This window comes from Thermobia domestica, chromosome 4 (genome assembly GCF_964235325.1).
Source record: "Thermobia domestica chromosome 4, izTheDome1.hap1.1, whole genome shotgun sequence".
NCBI classification, from domain to species: Eukaryota; Metazoa; Arthropoda; class Insecta; order Zygentoma; family Lepismatidae; genus Thermobia; species Thermobia domestica.
In genome coordinates, this window is record NC_137457.1 from 15820280 (window position 1) to 15838295 (window position 18016).

Here is an 18016-nt window from a genome sequence, read left to right on the forward strand (position 1 = left end):
CGTTACAAGATGTACCTTAGAATCTTCATTTTTCTTTAACCTACATGGGGTGATTGTTAAATTGCCATGGGATCTAACGAAGACATATCTCGAACTGCTTTCAAGCATTGATCTGTTGAAGTTTGGTAATGATACAACTTAAGATCCAGCAGCAGTTGTAAAAATTACAATTTCTGTTGTTCTCAAGTCTATGTTCCTACATGTGCGACAAAACGTCAGGCAGTAAATCCCATGTCAACTTTTATGCTTTGAATAACATTTTCTGCTCCTATCGTATCAACACTTCATATCACTGTATTTACAAATTTCTGTAGTTCTGGTTTTATACACCGAATCATTGGTCTTGAAGTCTGAAACCTATGCAGATAGGACTGGTATTCGATGACTACCATCTTTCAGAAAATCAATTCGCACTTAATAAACAGATCGCGTACTGCCTTCTTCAGGGTTTCAATAGGTCTTGTCTTTCACAACTTTGCTTGCTGTAGAAATTTAATTACATAGTCCGAAATTTTCAATAAAATGTTGATTGTCTGAAAACAAAAATGGCGTTTCCTACCCAACGGATACCTCACAACATCACAGCGAAGTTCGTGCATCCTGCCACCTAAATAAACTTTCTTCGAAGAGCTGGAAAGTCACTGAATAAGGAGTACAAATGATGTAGTAGGTTAAACATATTCCAGTCTACTGATTCATCGTACCATCGATGATTTATAATGGTCTTACGTTAAAGATATTTCTGACATTTTTCCTTCACTCTCCCTGATTTTCAATCGGTTTTTCTGACTTCCCAGAGTGTAGGAACTTTGCATTGTGCAACTCCAGGGCTCGAGAAACATGAAAGGTTAAAGACAGAGATGAAAGTTAATCTACGGGCGATGAATCCTCCCCGAAAAACTATTTTCTACAGTTTATGTTTTCATGTCCATGAACAGAATCTTCCTGTAACATTCCGCATACTTCTACAAACTACACTGGCAAATTTAACTAAATTTTATTTTAATGCCGACTAGTGTCATAATAAGTTGAAAACTACACTGAACTCCTGGCGCGATAGCCCTTGGGAAGGGGAGGGTGAGGTAAGAAGGGCCTCCCAACCAGCTTGTGACACACATGCCTTTGGGGTATAGTCTGGAGTTCATTCGGAATCAATGCAAAACATTTTTTTTTCCAACACTGATCCATCTAGTGGCAGAGATGTACCGATAGCATGATTCCGTATGCACCATTCGGTAATGTGCACATGTTCGTTACCTGTAAAATAGGTCACAAATCCCCTTTTTGTTCCCACCTAACACTAAAAAATAATTGCGTTAATAATCTTCCACCACGTGACTTCTGCTGACATTGGTATCAAACTTTCTCTTCTATAAGGTAGCACTAAACTAACTCTATGGTCTATGGAACCCGGAGGTTCAATGCTGTGTTCACAAAAGCTCTCCACTAACTTCTATCCTTAGCCAATTGGATCCAGTTTCTACTCTGTATTCTTATTTCTGCGAGATCCATCTTAATATTGTCTTCCCATCTGTACCTAGGTCTTCCTAATGGTAGTTTCCCAATTTGACTACAGTTAAGACTTTGAAAGCGTTCCTACTTCCTTACATTCTGGCTACATGACCTGCTCACCTAAACCTCCTAGATTTGATGACCTAAAAATGTTTGGTAAACCGTATAAATTATGTAGTTCCTCGTTATGAAGTTTCCGCCATTCCCCATTCCCGTTCCTCTTGGGTCCGAATATTCGTCTCAGGATCTTGTTCTCAAATACGAGGCACGTCCAGAAAGTAAGTTCCGTTTGGTAATAAAATTAAATTGTGTACAGATACAGAAAAATTATTTATTGCACAAAATTCTACAACTCTTAAACTACTTTTCCACATAACTGCCGAAATTTTGCAGGCATTTGTCATAGCGTGGCATAAGGTTTTGTATACCTTCTTCATAGAAGTTTGCCGCCTGTGTCTTCAACCAGTTGGAAACAGTTTCTTTCAGCTCGTCGTCATTGTTGAAGTGTTGACCGCCAAGGAAAGACTTAAGATCTAAGAACAGATGAAAGTCGCTAGGAGCGAGGTCAGGGCTGTACGGGAAAGGCCAGTTCTTCTGTAACCAAAGATGGACGCCCACTTCGTTTTTCATCGTGCACGTCACTACGTCCTTCATTGAATTGTCAGACCTATCTTCTCACCATTGAATCACTCATCGCATTTTGTCCGTAAACATCGCAAATTTGCCGATAAATTTCACTTGGTTTCACTTTCCTCGCATTCAGAAAACGAATCACCGCTTTGATTTCACAAGCGGCGGGATTTTCAATCAACACCGACATTGTAAACAAGCACAACAAAGCGTACGTGACTGACAGCGATCTCCAAATGGCGCACGTTTCTTCTCCTTGATACAGAACGTCTACCGCGCATGTGCGGAACTGCGATCGCAGCGCTGCAGCGGAGATAAATTGAAACGGAACTTACTTTCTGGACGTGCTATGTACTTTCAGTCTATGTTCTTCCCTCAGAGTAAGCGATAATGTTTCGCAACCATACACAACAGGCATGATTATCGTTTTATATACTTTAACCTTCAAATTACAAGAAACAAAAGAACTTTGTGACTATATCGTAAACGTTTACGCCTTTAAGGCTCACAGGGTTTGGATTCCAAGTTAAGATATAGGTCCACGCCTCAGTACTAAACTAAAAATCTACCAACGAATCAAGCTTAAAGACAAAAAATAATCATATATGTTGTATTGTGTTATTTACATTTACCTGCGTAATGCATACGTAAAGAAAAGAAAATCAACACAACGAAATTACATGAATAAATCATATGTCTCGCCATATTCTGGTACACAACATAACCTGTATTTATTACAGTACAATGAAAGCAGGTTATTCAAAGTATAGTTCCTCGTATTGGGCGGTCTGCAGCCACCTTCCTCCCAGTTACTAGATTCCACATCGATATCACGCCTTGTCTTTACAGGCAAAGAAGTGAGACACTGCTGTTTCCATCTCCTGCTGGTTGGTGAAGTATCGTGATTTCAGGGAGTGTATCATAGATCGAAACAGGTACTAATCCGAAAAAGGCAAGGTCAGAATTATATGTCGGTTTGGAATCAGTTCCATGCAGTCCAGTTCCTTAATTTTTGCTTCCGTTTTTCGAGTCAAGCGTCATTTCGCGATATCCTGCTGCAGCGAGCCGCGCTTTCGATTCACAAATGTAGGACATTTTTAGCACAGTGCAGCATATATCTGCTGCAACAGTTTGGAATGAACATCAGCATTTATAGTACAACCGTTAGCAACGAACTCTAAGATAATTACCTCTCAAAGTTCCACCACACGCGCACACAGCAGGACTTATAATCGAAATGACCCTGTTAAGCGCTCGGTTCTAGAAGTTGACCCTTGCTCAATCATGGTTTTTGCACATTCAGATTTGGGACAAACACGCACTTTTCGTCGCAGGAGACTGAGTTTTAGGAAACACACATCACGTTGATTTTGCAGCGGTTTGTCGGCCTGAGTTCCTCATGTGGCACCTCCTGACGGCTTTCACGGGTTCGTGAAGGTGACACACCACAGTAGACTGAAACATACTGCGTTGGTTTAAAAGTTGTCGTGTGCTGGTTGATGGATTTTAATCCTTCGTGGTGTGCTGTACGATCACAGAACGTTACCTTGAGGCGGCCAGACCTTAACTGACCTTCGTTTTCACAGCCTGCACGAAATCTTTGAAACTAACGAGATGTACTGTAGTTCATTGTATCTTTCCCTTCCGCAAGACAAATGTTTTGGGTTGTTGCTGCAGCGTTATGTCAGAGTTCAAACACTTAGGTCCTTTACACAGTCAAGCAGAGCTCCGCGCTCCGTCTTCCGCCCTCCGCGTGTGTGCTTACATAGTCATCCGTAGCTACGCGCTACGCGTCACGTGATTACCTACATAATTCTCCTCAATCAGTGTTGCGAGTCAACATGAGTAAGATCGAAACGACAACAGTGGCTTTTTATTATCTCTGTAAAAAGAGAAAACGAAGAACACAGAAAAATAGGCTGTTCCAAAGTCACCCCTTAGTTTCTCGAAAAAGTTTGAAGGGAACTTTTATGACTCTGTATGTAGGTTTGCGAGAAGATGAGAAAAAGTTCTTCAATTATCTTCATATGTCAGTCTGGTCGTTCGATGAATTAATTGGAAAAATTGAGAATCTCACGATTTTTGTATTCTACGCAAGCGGGATCCCATAAACATGGTCTTAATTCAATTTCTGTAATAAATCTTTCTGGATCAATCTCGATTTTCGTTTTGCTACTATGCACCTTGCTCTTTACATTTTAATGGGAAGTGGCTGCTCCGCGCGACTATGTAAGCATCCATTTGCTCAATGGCCCTATCCGCCTCGCGGAGGACAGAGCGCGGATAGGGCCACACGAAGGCTGCTCCGCGTGACTGTGTAACGGACCTTAGAGTAACACTAAGTACTAAGTTGTTGAGCACTCATCGTCACTGCCAGTAAAACCTAACTGAAAGATACTGATGGAGTGGCGGCCTCCACGTCAAATAGTCAACTTGCCACACTACCCTTTGGGCCAATTTGAGCTTGTACTCACGATTGATCACAGCGTATATACTCACACCTGCTGTTTGAGTTGTGGGAACCCTGCAAGACTTATGGCTTACCCTAGAAAAAAGTGCATTAAACGGTTCAAATAAACAGAAATTGTTACTTACATCTAAAATGTATTCTTGTATGATGGCGTGCATAACGATGCAGATGAGGAAGTAAAAGAAGATGACGCAGGTGTCCTTCATTCCGTACGTGTAGTACGTCACATCCTGGGGTTCCAGTAAGTCCTGTTCGTTCGTCACATTGTGATGAACAGCTATGAACATGTACGCAAACGGAGAAGTCACCTGCAACAAACAAAATTAAAACTGAAAACTGCCAAAACACGGATCATTTTCATTGTTAAATAGTGTTATTACTATTTTTTCCTGAAAAACACATTCTCAGTTCTCTTTTACAGCAGAAACAGTGAAGAAGTACAGTGTGTCCTTACCAATATTTTATTTTGAATTTTATACCTAAATTGGTTTCTAAAACGTAAGGAAACATAATTTTTACTGTTACAGAAAATTACGACGACAGATCCAGTCTCACTCCACAAAATGGGCTGAGATGAATAAAGGTCTTGATGGTGAGAAAGAATACCTATTTTAGAGAAAGGTCATAACTAGCTGCACCTTTGCTGTCTACTCAACGCATCATTCTGGTATGACCATGGTTCTCCTTCCCACTTTCTCACTATAACTGTCTCTTTCCCTTTACGCAAGAAGACTTACAAAGAGACGAAAAACAAACGTAGCTTTTCATATATAGATGATGGGTTGAGTTTGTAACAAACTTGGAGAAGTAACAGATGATATCAAATGGAGTTTTTCCCCTTATAAATCTGCCTCCGTTCGAGTACACTTCATTGTGGCTCTTGATGCCTTTGAAGTTGCCAGCATGCAATAGGTTTTGCCATTCAGATTTGAGCAAATCACCTGCATTGTCCGTCAACCCGCCATACGTAACTCCTCTACTGGCTGTCTAACAAGGATATAAACCCTAGCGACAATGTTAATCTTATGCGCTCAAAACGACCCATAAAATGTTGAACAGAATAATAATGGCTTTCTTTTTTTAAATTTTGAACGAGAAGTGGCAGGTATACACAAAATTGGAAATAGACCAGTGTAAACCGCACTTTTCTGGAACTTGTGTTCTTCGAGATATCATTATCAAAAGAATTTGGCCACAAACATATAAACATACCATTTTAATACAGAGATGGTATTAAGATTATTCACTTGCCGTTGGACAAACATGAAATTACACTCTCCGCTCGTAGTAGTGACCAGCGTGCGCAGCTGGTGCTGGAAAGGAATGCTGAACTTTAATAAACAATACAATGTTACGCCGACTCTGAAACAAGAGAACTGGGTCCAATTTCTGGTGGGAACTCGTGTAGTTTGAACCATTTCATGTAAAATACATGCTGAAGGGGAAAGCTAATCAAAAAAAGTTCATTTCTCAGCCTCCAAATGATTTTCACTTTTCTACAAAGTTTAGTGAATTTTATCTAACGGAAACATAAAACAGTCGTTCTTGGATAATTTTAGGATGCTCAACACGCGAATGATAACGAAAATGCACGATTGTTTCTTGTTTCGAAGTAATGAAGAGGGAAAAATAGAAAACCAGGAGTTAATGGGAAATTTATGCATTTTGCGGATTTCTACTCCCAAAAAATCCCAACATGTTGTCAAATTCTACATTTTTCAGTTTAACGTCGTACGAATATGCCTATTAGGCTAAGGGAGGAGATCATTAAAGCGAAAGAATGATGGTGAAAAATGAAATCTTTAAGTTTTATGTCCCATTGTTATGTCGGGTAGGCTAAAGGAGACTGTGACAATGAGAAATGAATGAAATGGTGGAATGGACAAAGTATGACGAAATGAGAGAACTCAGAGAAAACCTACGCACACGGTGTTTGTCCACCACAAAGTCCACTTGGCGCGAACCAAGGACCCACACACACCAGAGGTGAACGCTTGCCATTGAGCCATCGCGGCTCCCACACTAAAATTATCCAAGAATGGTTAATTATGTTCCTGCTATACAGAACTTTGTAAAATTTGCAGAACAGTGCTATTTTGGAATTTTATGTCCCTTTCTCTTCCATAACTTCAAAACAAGAACCAACGTTATTTCTTTAGCATGATTTTCGTGTTCAACATCCAAAAATGCAAAAAGTTTGTCCATGTCTTCGCTAGAAACCGTGTATTGAACACTGAAATCGAACGGAACTGAACTTAATGAACACACCTACCCTTCGAAGCCTCGAGCGGCATGTTCATGGAGTATACAAAAGTGAGAAAAGAAAAGAAAAGAATAGAATAGATTGAATGACCTAGTCATGTTGAACCTTAAGAGAGAAAATGGAGAAGCAGCCAGTCCATAGTAGCAATAGGTTCCCGTCAGGGAAGACAAAGCATATTAATGAAAATTTTTGCTGAGAAAGCCGCGGGTATAACTACCAGAAGAAGAGAAAGGGAGAAATAGTGGAAAATAACAGAAAACCGATAGTGGACAGACCGATAAAGAGGAGACAAAGAATACGTAGAAGAATTTTAAAAAATATTAAAATAGTTTGGGCATAAATTCTCGTGGCTCTCACAACTTCATGGTAGGAAATCTCGCCAGTGGTTTAGCGTCCGGTCAAACGAATGGGTATCATGTTAGGACTGACGTCTCAACCTCAATGCTGCTATATAGGAAAGTACAAGAACGTTCACGTTTAAAAATAACTGTATTTCAGTTTTTGTGAATACATCTGTTTAGCTGTGGAAATTTTAAACCACTTTTTGATTTTTCCTAGGAATTTTGGCGAATTTCTTTCATTCCTTGTGTCAATTAAAACAGGAATCAGCTTTCATGAATGTGGTATTGAATCTCAGTGTTTCATGAGCCACTGACTTAGCTGCTTAGCTTGCTGAAAGAAGGGTACTTGACAAAGGTGGTTGCACAGAAATTTGGACAGAGCCCCGTTTGAACTAATCGTGATTATTGCTGTTCATTTTAAATTTTTAACTTGAACTCTGAATGGCACTTAGTATCTGTCCCAAATCTATCGAGAGCTCCGGAGCCGATATTGTGATTTACTGTGATGTGTTGTAAACTACTTCGTTTATGCGTATACCCACCATTGCTAACGCGCCTCCTCCCTACGGACGCACTCCTTTCTATCGCTCGGTCTCCTTGCTCACAATTACAAATAACGAACCGTAATCACTACTAAGTGAGCCAGAATCAGTATCTGGTGATCTGAGGAGAAACAATACCGTTGAACTTTTATACATACAGTGGTAAATTTTATTTAAAGAAATGGCTCTATTCTAAAAATTGCTAACGATGCAGGTTGGGTGAATATCGAAAAACCTTCAATAGAACGCTTTACTGAATACACATGACAATGCTGATAAAATCATTGTTGGGTTATAAGATGCAATTGGTGCTCAGAAAAAAGTTTCAAATCTCTTATTGTCTTTTGCTTATTTCTCTATTATTAATTTAGGAATGAAAGCATTTATAACATTGCTTCAATTTGCAGAACTCTCACGGTTACGTTCCTTTAGGCTAAGTGTCATGCCATGTCAAGTGGACCAGTGGTCTCCAATTAATCCCCGATTTTTAAAAAAAATTTGCGTAAATGTTACGTGACAAACAATGAAGAATGGTGAAATTTGAGTTGAAGTAGGGAGTATTAGTTGTGGTAGTAGGGAGTTTTCAAAATTGCTCCCGTCTCAGCAACAACGAGTAGCAAACTTCACCCATTTTAAAGTTCTTGCCATTTTGAACTGGAAGCTCTGACAATCTTCAAAATTTGTTTCCTAGGAAAACTTTTAAAGTAGATGAAGGTCAGTTGGTCACAAATTCCTTTGGGAGTCAGAATTTGTACAATAAATTAACAAATTTGGCTAAAAAGTGTGTGCACGTTTAATGTATCCCACATTTAGACCACTATAAAGTTGTATGAAGTCAAGTCAGTAAATGGATATTTGAAAGAGAGAAATCATAACATACATACTTTAGTACAGATAACATTTAGCCTTTAGCGTATATGGTTTAAGGGACATATGACCTTAGAAATGGGGAAAAATGAAAGTATGCGAAAAATGGACGTTTTTGTTCCCCAAAAATGGCCATGTTGCTAACCTTACACCAACTTGTAAGCACAGCCAATGCAAAAAGTATGTTTTGATATAATTAGGAATCAATTTTGGTGTTGGTGCCTTCCTGAGTTTTTGGTTTAGAGCCAATTTTACAAGTATGTGTGAAATATAATTTATTTTTATCCTACGTTGGTTCATGGTGGCAAAGCCACTACTTATCTCCCAAAAGTACTGATGTATGTCAATTTAGGTGTTACTAAACTTTGATATATTTCCTTTCCTCTGACATTTGTAGTCTGATGCCCCTGCAGATGGGTGGGTGGGTAGAACGGGTAGTCTGTTGACCTACTCCTGTGAAGCTAATTTATCATTCTCAGAGCTGCTGAATCTGATCTTTGGTGAAACAAATACAGAAATACCTCGTGACTAGCTGCTGTGAAAATTGGAATAAGGAAAATTGGCATCGACCCTTACTATACATGATAAAGACATAACATCCTTGGCTGCGAATGGTGAGGCAGTTCGCTATTGCGACATTCGGTTTGGAGATCCTGTCAATAGTCAATAAAATAAAAATTAAAGATTTGGGTCGTACAAAGGGGAGATTAGTAATCCCATCGCCAAAGGGCCAGGCCTGATAACTGTACAGGTCCAGCCACAGGCCCACCCACTCTCCAATGGTGTCTTAACTGTCTCTCTGAGTCTAGCACACTCATCTCGGAAACTGAAACATGTTTTCTATCTTAGATATGATTTCTCCTGGTAAGAAAATGTCTTCCCATAGTACTGGTACTGGAGCAGACAGTCATCAAAATGTGCTGCTCTGGAAACGAACAAATGTCTGTACATAAGGGCCAGCCAAAGAAACTTTTGTTGATCCATGAGGGTACATAAATTTAACTTGTGATCATCATCTTCCTCACTAAACTACACTTATGTTCCCAATCCACCAATGGTTATCATAGACACCCAACACGTATCAACCTGGTTGTAGTTTCAACTTACGTTTGTCAATCGAACTGTAAAATCCAATATCTGCTATAAATGAATTTGTACCTCTGGCAAACTCTAGAAATTTAATTTGATTTAGATTTATTGCGACAGTGATTATCTCTAATTAAAACAACGGTTTGACCTTGTACATACCTGCTTCTCTCTTTCTTCAATATCTACAGAAAGAAAAAAAGAAATATGAATTTCTTTCTGGCAAAATGCAAACAGATCAGTGGGTGTCAAAATTTGGTTGTTAACTGGTCTTACCAAACCGAATGTCATGATAGCGAACTGCCTCACTATTCTCAGCCAGGGATGTAATGTCTTTATCACGAATAGTAAGCGACAATGCCAATTTTCCTTATTCCAAGTTTCACAGCAGCTAGTTACGGGGTATTTCTGGCATTTATTTAATCAAAGATCAGGTTCAATGCGCTGAGAATGATAAAAATTAGCTCCACAGGAGTGGATAAACAGACTACAAATGTCAGAGGAAAGGAAACATCAAAAAGTTTAGTAGCACCTAAATTAATATATATCAGACTTTTGGGAGGTTAATAGTGGCTTTGTTACCATGGACCAACGTAGGATAAAAATAAAATATATTTCAAACACATACTTGTAAAATTGGCTTTAAACCAAAAACTCAGGAAGGCACCAACACCAAAATTGATTCCTAATTATGTCAAGACTTATTCTTTGCATTGGCTGTGGTTACAAGTTGGTGTAAGGTTAGCAACATGGCCATTTTTGGGGAACAAAAACGTCCATTTTTCGCATACTTTCATTTTTCCCCATTTCTAAGGTATATATCCCTTAAACCATAATATGCTAAAGGCTAAATGCTTTATCTGTACTAAAGTATGTATGTTATGATTTCTCTTTTTCAAATATCCATTTACTGACTTGACTTCATACAACTTTATAGGGGTCTAAATATGGCATACCGTACATTAAACGTGCACACACTTTTTAGCCAATTTTGTAAATTTATTGTACAAATTCTGAACCCCCAAAGGAATTTGTGACTAACTAACCTTCATTTACTTTAAAAGTTTTCCTAAGAAACAAATTTTGAAGGTTGTCAGAGCTTCCAGTTCAAAATGGCAAGCACTTTAAAATGGGAGAAGACGTTTACTACTCGTTGTTACTGAGACAGGAGCCATTTTGAAAACGCCCTACTTCCACAACTAACAGATCTTCAACTCAAACTTGACCATTCTTCATTGTTGGTGTTAGGTAATATTTACGCAAAATTTGAAAAATATCCGAGATGGTGGAGTGGGAACTTTTTTGAAAATCGGTCCACTTGACATGAAATGACCAATAAAAGAAACGAATGAATAATAAAAGTGAACGACTGTGAAATTAATTTTTGGGGGAAGGTTGTAGAACACACGTCCCCCCATATGGATTAATAGGAAGGTTGGTTCCTTTCTGTACCCAAGTTTTAATTTTAATTCACAGAGTATTGCCGAGCAAGCGTCAGCGAGTGAAGGCAGGTTAGAGCCCTGCAGGGCACGTTGCTTTCTGTCTTTACAGCGAAATGAGATGGAGGAGCTGTGTTCTAGAACCTTGCCAATTTTTTGTGTTCTCCCACCGGAAATCGAACTCAAGAGCATGTGTACCACAGGCGGACGCTCTAACCACTAGAGCAGAACACAAGGACCAATGAAGATGCAAAATAAAGTCCCTCTCCGGTAAAAAAGAAAAAAAAGCAAATACATAAAAATAGTAAAAAGATGTATCTTCTTGAAAATAGTAGCTATCCTTATGCTTATTGCAATTTTTTTTTCTAGAAATACAAATCTCTGAGCAAAGCAACATTTCAAAATAATAAATGTTTAACAGTTTCGCCAACTAACTTAACATATTGGCCTCATTAGACACTGTAAAAACAAGAGAGTTGCATCTAAATATAACAGGATTCCGGAAAACTTTTTTGTTTCTGATGCCAATAACCCACTTGGTATGACGGATCCCACCGGAAATACTTGTTCAAAAAATTAAAATTACTTACGCCAGGACGCGAAATTTCCTGCCCACCAAAAAAACATTCTAGTTTGACGACAGGCATTTTCCTTTGTTTTGAATTGTAAAGAAAAAAATGGCGACAGAACTTTGACTTGGCTACTTAATTAAAGAGCTGAAATTTCATGTCATCCATTATGCCTTCTAATTTTATCCACGATTACCCACCAGCTGTACACATTTTCGATATGTGTGCATGTTATTAAAATGACTACTGGTAAGCAAAACAGAATGATTACTGGTAACCTACGTGTTCATTACAAGCCAGCATTCAATTGCATCTATTTTGGAGAGGGCGAAGCTGGAGTACTCGCGCATGGAGAAACGTCCCGGAACTAAGTACATACGCAACAGTAGATCTACGCGAAACGAAACATAAGTGCAACACTAAGTCGTCGTACTAAGTGGTCGCTACAAGCTAGTTTTGCACTATAATTGCACAATAATGAGCAACTCTCGATTCAACAGATCTTTACGCGTAAATAATCTGCACAAAAAAATTGTGCGTTATGATTATTAGGTAGAAACAGGAATCTTATGCTTTAGTGAAAACTTGCAGGTATCAAAAAAAAAAAAAAAAAAAAAAAACCGGAAATTCCATAAATTTGTATGAATACTTCCTTTTTTTAAACAAACAAACAAACAAACAAAAAAAACGAAAGAAAGAAAATTCAAACATCTTTAAAAGATAATATAAGTTACTTTAGTGAATAATAGAACATACCCAAATAGTTTCTTTCAATATGTAATGTGTATTACATATTACATAATACACATTATATATTGGGAGGAACACTATTAGGTAAGGGCCTAATTATTACAATGTGTTCAAAAGTCAATTAAAAAGTTTCAAATATATGAATCAGAAATTTTTAAAAAACATTACGTATAACTAGATTTTATATTCAACTGATAATTTTAATGTCTTCAATAGTCAATACTTTGAGTTAACTTTAGAAATCCCGCCCCAGTTGGTATTCTTAGACACCAACAATGGTATTAATCTCAACCATGGGAACAGTCGTATTAGAAAATATCGAAATAATGAAATCTTACTTTTGGTGCATGATAACTTTGCTAACGCGCCTGCACTTATGGACACACCCAGCGCGATCAATCCTGACTTGCTCTGGTCTACAGAGTAAACTGAACATTTAACAAAAGCTGGTAGCTGTCTTTCAAACAACCACACAGACGTGCTTTACATGTAAAGATAAATTAATCATTCGTTGCAAAACACTTCTAAACCATTCCTATTTTTCGCAACTGCGTAAGGATAACAACTGTAGAGTGTAATGTAAAGACAATTCCGCAAACATATGGAAAACAAGGCTCTTTGACGTGGGATGGACTCCTCTCTCCCCTTAATACCTTACGTAATTTTACCATAATCATTAGGGTGGTACGACTTGAATTCAGCAACTGCTGGAAAGAGTTCGTTCTTTCGAATTTTGGTGGGAAATAATCTACACCTGCTTTAACAAATGAGTAGCGAATGTTTTACGTATGTTCTAATACTAGCAGTGAGTGAGGGAAAGGAAGCTAACGTAATTAACCATATAAGTTAACACTGTATGTTTTTAAAAAATGACAATGATTCTAATGCATAGCAAACGAAGAGATTGTAATATACAAAAGAACATTTTGAAAATATCAGAACAAAAACTATTAATTTTGGCCTATGTTTGGTTGAAGGGGGTTAGCTTCCCCCACCACGAAAAAAAAATTGTTAATTCGTAAACAATTTCGTTTTGTTAATATTAAGTTAGGTTTGACGTAACTACATGCATCGCTGTATTCACATTTTCTTATGTGCGCTTCCGGTAGGCACATACAGTCCCTATAGCAATTCGCATTTTGATCTTTTTATCTTAATCCCCAAAATCACTTGGTAGCGAATATTACTTGTTTTCTGCAACTGTGATGCAGTCATTAGTATAAATACAGTGTGGACGTAGGGCATAACAACTATAGTGCATAAAACCCGGAATCCACTTGTGCTAGGTAGCCACTAGAAAGAACGCACACTATTTAAGAGAGTCAGGGCAGGAGTGGGGCCCGAGGCAGTAACGAGGTGATTGATCCGCATGGGACAGGCGCGTCAGCGACGGTGGGTAGACACATAGATGAGTTATTTACAACGGCTCACTGTAAGTCATAGCATTCTCCGGAGCGGTCAATTGATTTGGGGAACATACGAAATGACATTCCTCATTTCTACACAATGTACTCCTATTCGAAGATGGTAGTTTATTGGTGATGAAAAAGAGTTATTGCGTTATGTGAAGTGGCACAGAATACTAAAAATGAGCTAAAAGTCCAGCAAATAAGGAAGGCACTGAAACTAAGGAATGGAGAAACACATTTTCAAATGTGAACATCATGCTATTGCTGTAAAATGTCATTGGCAGAAGACGGCAGTGAAATGTACTTCCTTCAAGGACACAAAGCTATCGATAGAGAAGATATCTAACCTTCTGTTTTTAGCAACATCTTAGTTTACGCACATACTCACCATCGCCGACGCGCCTGTACCCTATACACGCATCCCCCCTGGCCCACCCGCTGCGGTGCTCCCTTGACTCAATTAGGTAGCGTTCGTGCCTACATAGCTTGGTTGCTTCGTGCTCTTTTACACTGTAGTTTTCATGGCATATTTCCTGACTCAGTATTTACACGCAAAACGGTAAAGTCCTACTAAAAGGAATGTGCACTGACAAACTAAGAAAAACTTTTTAAGATAATGACAATGAATTTCTTCATAAATGACAAATATTTTTCGTTTTTCAGCCTGAAAATACTGGATCTACTCTACGGAACAAAAGCTATTAGGGTTTGTTGTTATTATTATTATTTACTTTTGAATTTGTCTAACCTTATCAATGGGTGAAAGTTTCAGAAGCATAGTTTTATCCTCTAAAATATCCGTTAGAAATATATATAACAAATGCGTCTTGGTCTTTTAAAGCACAGAACCAAATTTCCAATCAACACTAAAGCGACAACTATAGCAAAAATAAAAGGTCTTTTAATATTTATGGAATATCATGTTGTAGCAATCCTCAAAGACGTTTTCCTTTTAACTACATTTCGTTTATACATTTTACCTGTACGAAAGAGTTAACTTTACCTGTCTACTAACAACTTGTTTTAAGGCACTTTTATTCAAGAAATAATTCAACCTGCGTATCGAATATTGACCCATAAACACACATACCCATCTCGACTTTGGGATGGGCAAACCATCACTATCAACATTAATGCCAGGCTCGTCAATATCTGCATACCGGTGTATGTTTACATAGCAATATGATAATCAATCAAATTCACTAAGACATGCATGAGACAAGCTAATAACTCTAATATTATCAAGAAAACACTTTAAGATCTACAATACTTGAAATGAGTAGTTTTTCTACATTCTGAACAAGCTACTATTAATTACTGTAATTTATTACCTGTATCATCAAGCCTATAACGAATAACATGGCAACACACGACACAATATCAGCATGATTTTGAATAACAAATTCATGACTGAATATCGGAGGATTCTTGCTAGAAGATTTTCTTCCTTTCAAGCCCATCTTGATCCACGTTGAAACAGCTGTCTTCGTTGAGGCAGAAAGACCGAAGCATCCGCTTCGAGAGGAGGGGTGATACGTGTTGTCGATTTGGCACTTGTCGGTCAAAATAAACACTATGTTCTACTAAAGGTATTTTTGTTTGGAAAAATTGCAGAATACATCCTATACTAATATTTTAAGCTTGAAGTCCCTAAAAGAAACAAAACTGAAATAATAGCTCTAAAAATATTTTTTTTCTATTTCTATGTTATATGCAATGTTAACACACCTTCAAATATGCTCCGATCTTTCTCCTCTGAGCATTGAAGTAAAACAACTGTAGCAATGTAGTCAATGAAGCATTCACAGCGCCCCATGACTTCTATTATTAGTAAAATTGATCTAATTTCTACTTTGTATTCCTATTTCTGCCAAATCCACTTTAATATTGTCCTCACATTTGCACCTAGGTCTTCCTAATCGTCTTTTTCTTTATTGAGTTTCTAGTAGAATTTTGAAAGCGTTCCTACTCTCTTCCACTTCGCTGGTAAACAGTATACAGGGTGTCCGAGAAGTCCTTCCCTGATTACAGAAATTGATAACTCAGGCTAGAAATAAGATAGAAATATGAAACTGGTGTTGAATTGTTTGCAAACTATAAAAGTTTTGGTCACATCAGTACACTTCCACATGAGCGAAGAAGAATGACCCGATAATTCGATCGTGCAATAACGTGCACCAAATATTCACCTTTGGACTGCCTCTGGTGAACTCCCTGACCTCCCTGGGGGGTTCTGAACCCCAAATGCGTACATTATGGCGATTCACTACTCCACTGACAAAGAATGTCTGAGATAACCATTATCGTCCTCAATACGTGATAGCATTTCGACCGCAAAGTCATATCGACGTGTACCGTCGTCGGGCAACAAGGCCTGAACGAGTTGCACTTTGTAAGCACGAAACAATAAACGTTTGTGTAAAATGTCATGGATAGAGCTTTTTGGCATCTGTAATTCACGTGAGGCCCTGCGCACCGATTTCTTAGGACTTCTCAGAAAAGACTGCCGCACAGTCTCCACCGTGTCTGCTGAGGTTCTTTGTCGACCAGACCTCGGAAGGTCAGCAACCGACCCTGTGTTCTTGAACTTCTCATACCAGGCTTTAATGCTCTTGACATCAGGTGGAGTCCTCAAAAATGTTGTCTGGAACTGTCTCTGCACCGTGGTTGGTGATCGTGTCTCATGGTACCACAGGACACACTGTGCCTTCTCCTGGTTGGTTGACATATGGCTTCTTGGGCTTCTTACTTACGTACTACAAACCTAAAACAAAAAAAAAATGAGACTTGGTAAAACAGAACAAACCTAACACAGACAAAAACTTTTATAATTTGTAAACAATTCAACACCAGTTTCATATTTCTAACTTATTTCTAGCCTGAGTTATCAATTTCTGTAATCAGGGAAGGACTTCTCGGACACCCTGTACATTATGCAGTTCTTCATTATGAAATTTCCCTTCTCCTTTCCGGTCCCCTTGGGTCCCAATATTAGCCTCAAAATTCTATTCTCAAATACTTTCAGTCAGCGTTCTTCCCTCAAAGTAAGCGATTATGTTTCACAACCATACAGCACAACAGGGATCATTATCATTTTAAGTGTTAAGCTTCGAACTGTTTAGCAGAAATTGCAAAAATAAAATACTTTGGACTGAATAATAATACCAATTTCCTGCTTTCAATTGACATTTAATTTCTCCGCGGATATGGTTTTAATTTGTTAATATTGATCCTAGATATTTGAAAATGTACATTTTGTCGAGAGTATTGTTTGGTATTTCAACGTATCCATAAATTGGAGTATTACAATCCCGGCGAATATCCACGCATTTAGTTTTCTCTGCATTTACATCTAAACCGATGTCCCTGAAAGCGTTTAATAAAACATCTGCTTTTCTTTCTATTGTTCTCATATATATATATATATATATATATATATATATATATATATATATATATATATATATATATATATATATATCAGATTTACATAATCAACATATGACATAACCTGGTTAGTACCATTCAGCTCTAGGGTCTAATTGCTATCTTTGATTTTGCGTACGGTGTATTCCACAACAAGCTTGAAGAATAATTGATGCAACGTATATCCTTGTTTCAGGCTATTGTCTATGTGAAAGCCCGTACACAAGTATTTTCTTATTGGACTTTACTTAAATACATCTTAATCCGCCTTATGCAGAGTCGTTTTGACGTAAGATTAGTGTCATACTAAAGACCTGACTACTGCGGGAAACTTATGTTACTCGAACTCTTTAGTATGGCACTAATAACGCATCAAAACAGTAGTAGTGGTAGACGTTGGCCCGAATGACTCATCCTCATTCTCTTTTATGACCGGGATTTTTGAACTCCGTTCCCTTTTACGGCTAAGATGAATGCTTTGGTTTCTCGATTCTGATTGGCTGAGAGAGGTCACGTGACGTTAGGCCCCGCCCACGCGGGAAATTCAAATTTTCCAGGTCACGTGGTATGACGTCATGAGTCACCCTGCGGGGAAATCCCTCATTCTCTTTTATGACCGGGATTTTTGAAATTTGTTCCCTTTTACGGGTAAGATGTGTGATTCTGATTGGTTGACAGCTGTCACGTGATCTTAGACCCTGCGATATTTGAA

General features: G+C 38.2%; 1 protein-coding gene across 1 annotated transcript in view; it reads right to left on the reverse strand.

The window, feature by feature from the left end:
* The window catches only part of TRAM (translocating chain-associated membrane protein 1), a 55292-nt gene extending 39849 nt beyond the window's left edge, over positions 1 to 15443 (reverse strand). The window contains exons 1-2 of the mRNA XM_081755279.1: positions 15210 to 15443; positions 4738 to 4920 (exon numbers count right to left, since the gene is read on the reverse strand). Of these exons, the coding sequence (XP_081611405.1) occupies positions 4738 to 4920; positions 15210 to 15338 (312 nt within the window). The 5' untranslated portion in view covers positions 15339 to 15443. The remainder of the gene's footprint in view (positions 1 to 4737; positions 4921 to 15209) is intronic.
* Positions 15444 to 18016: the final 2573 nt, after the last annotated feature.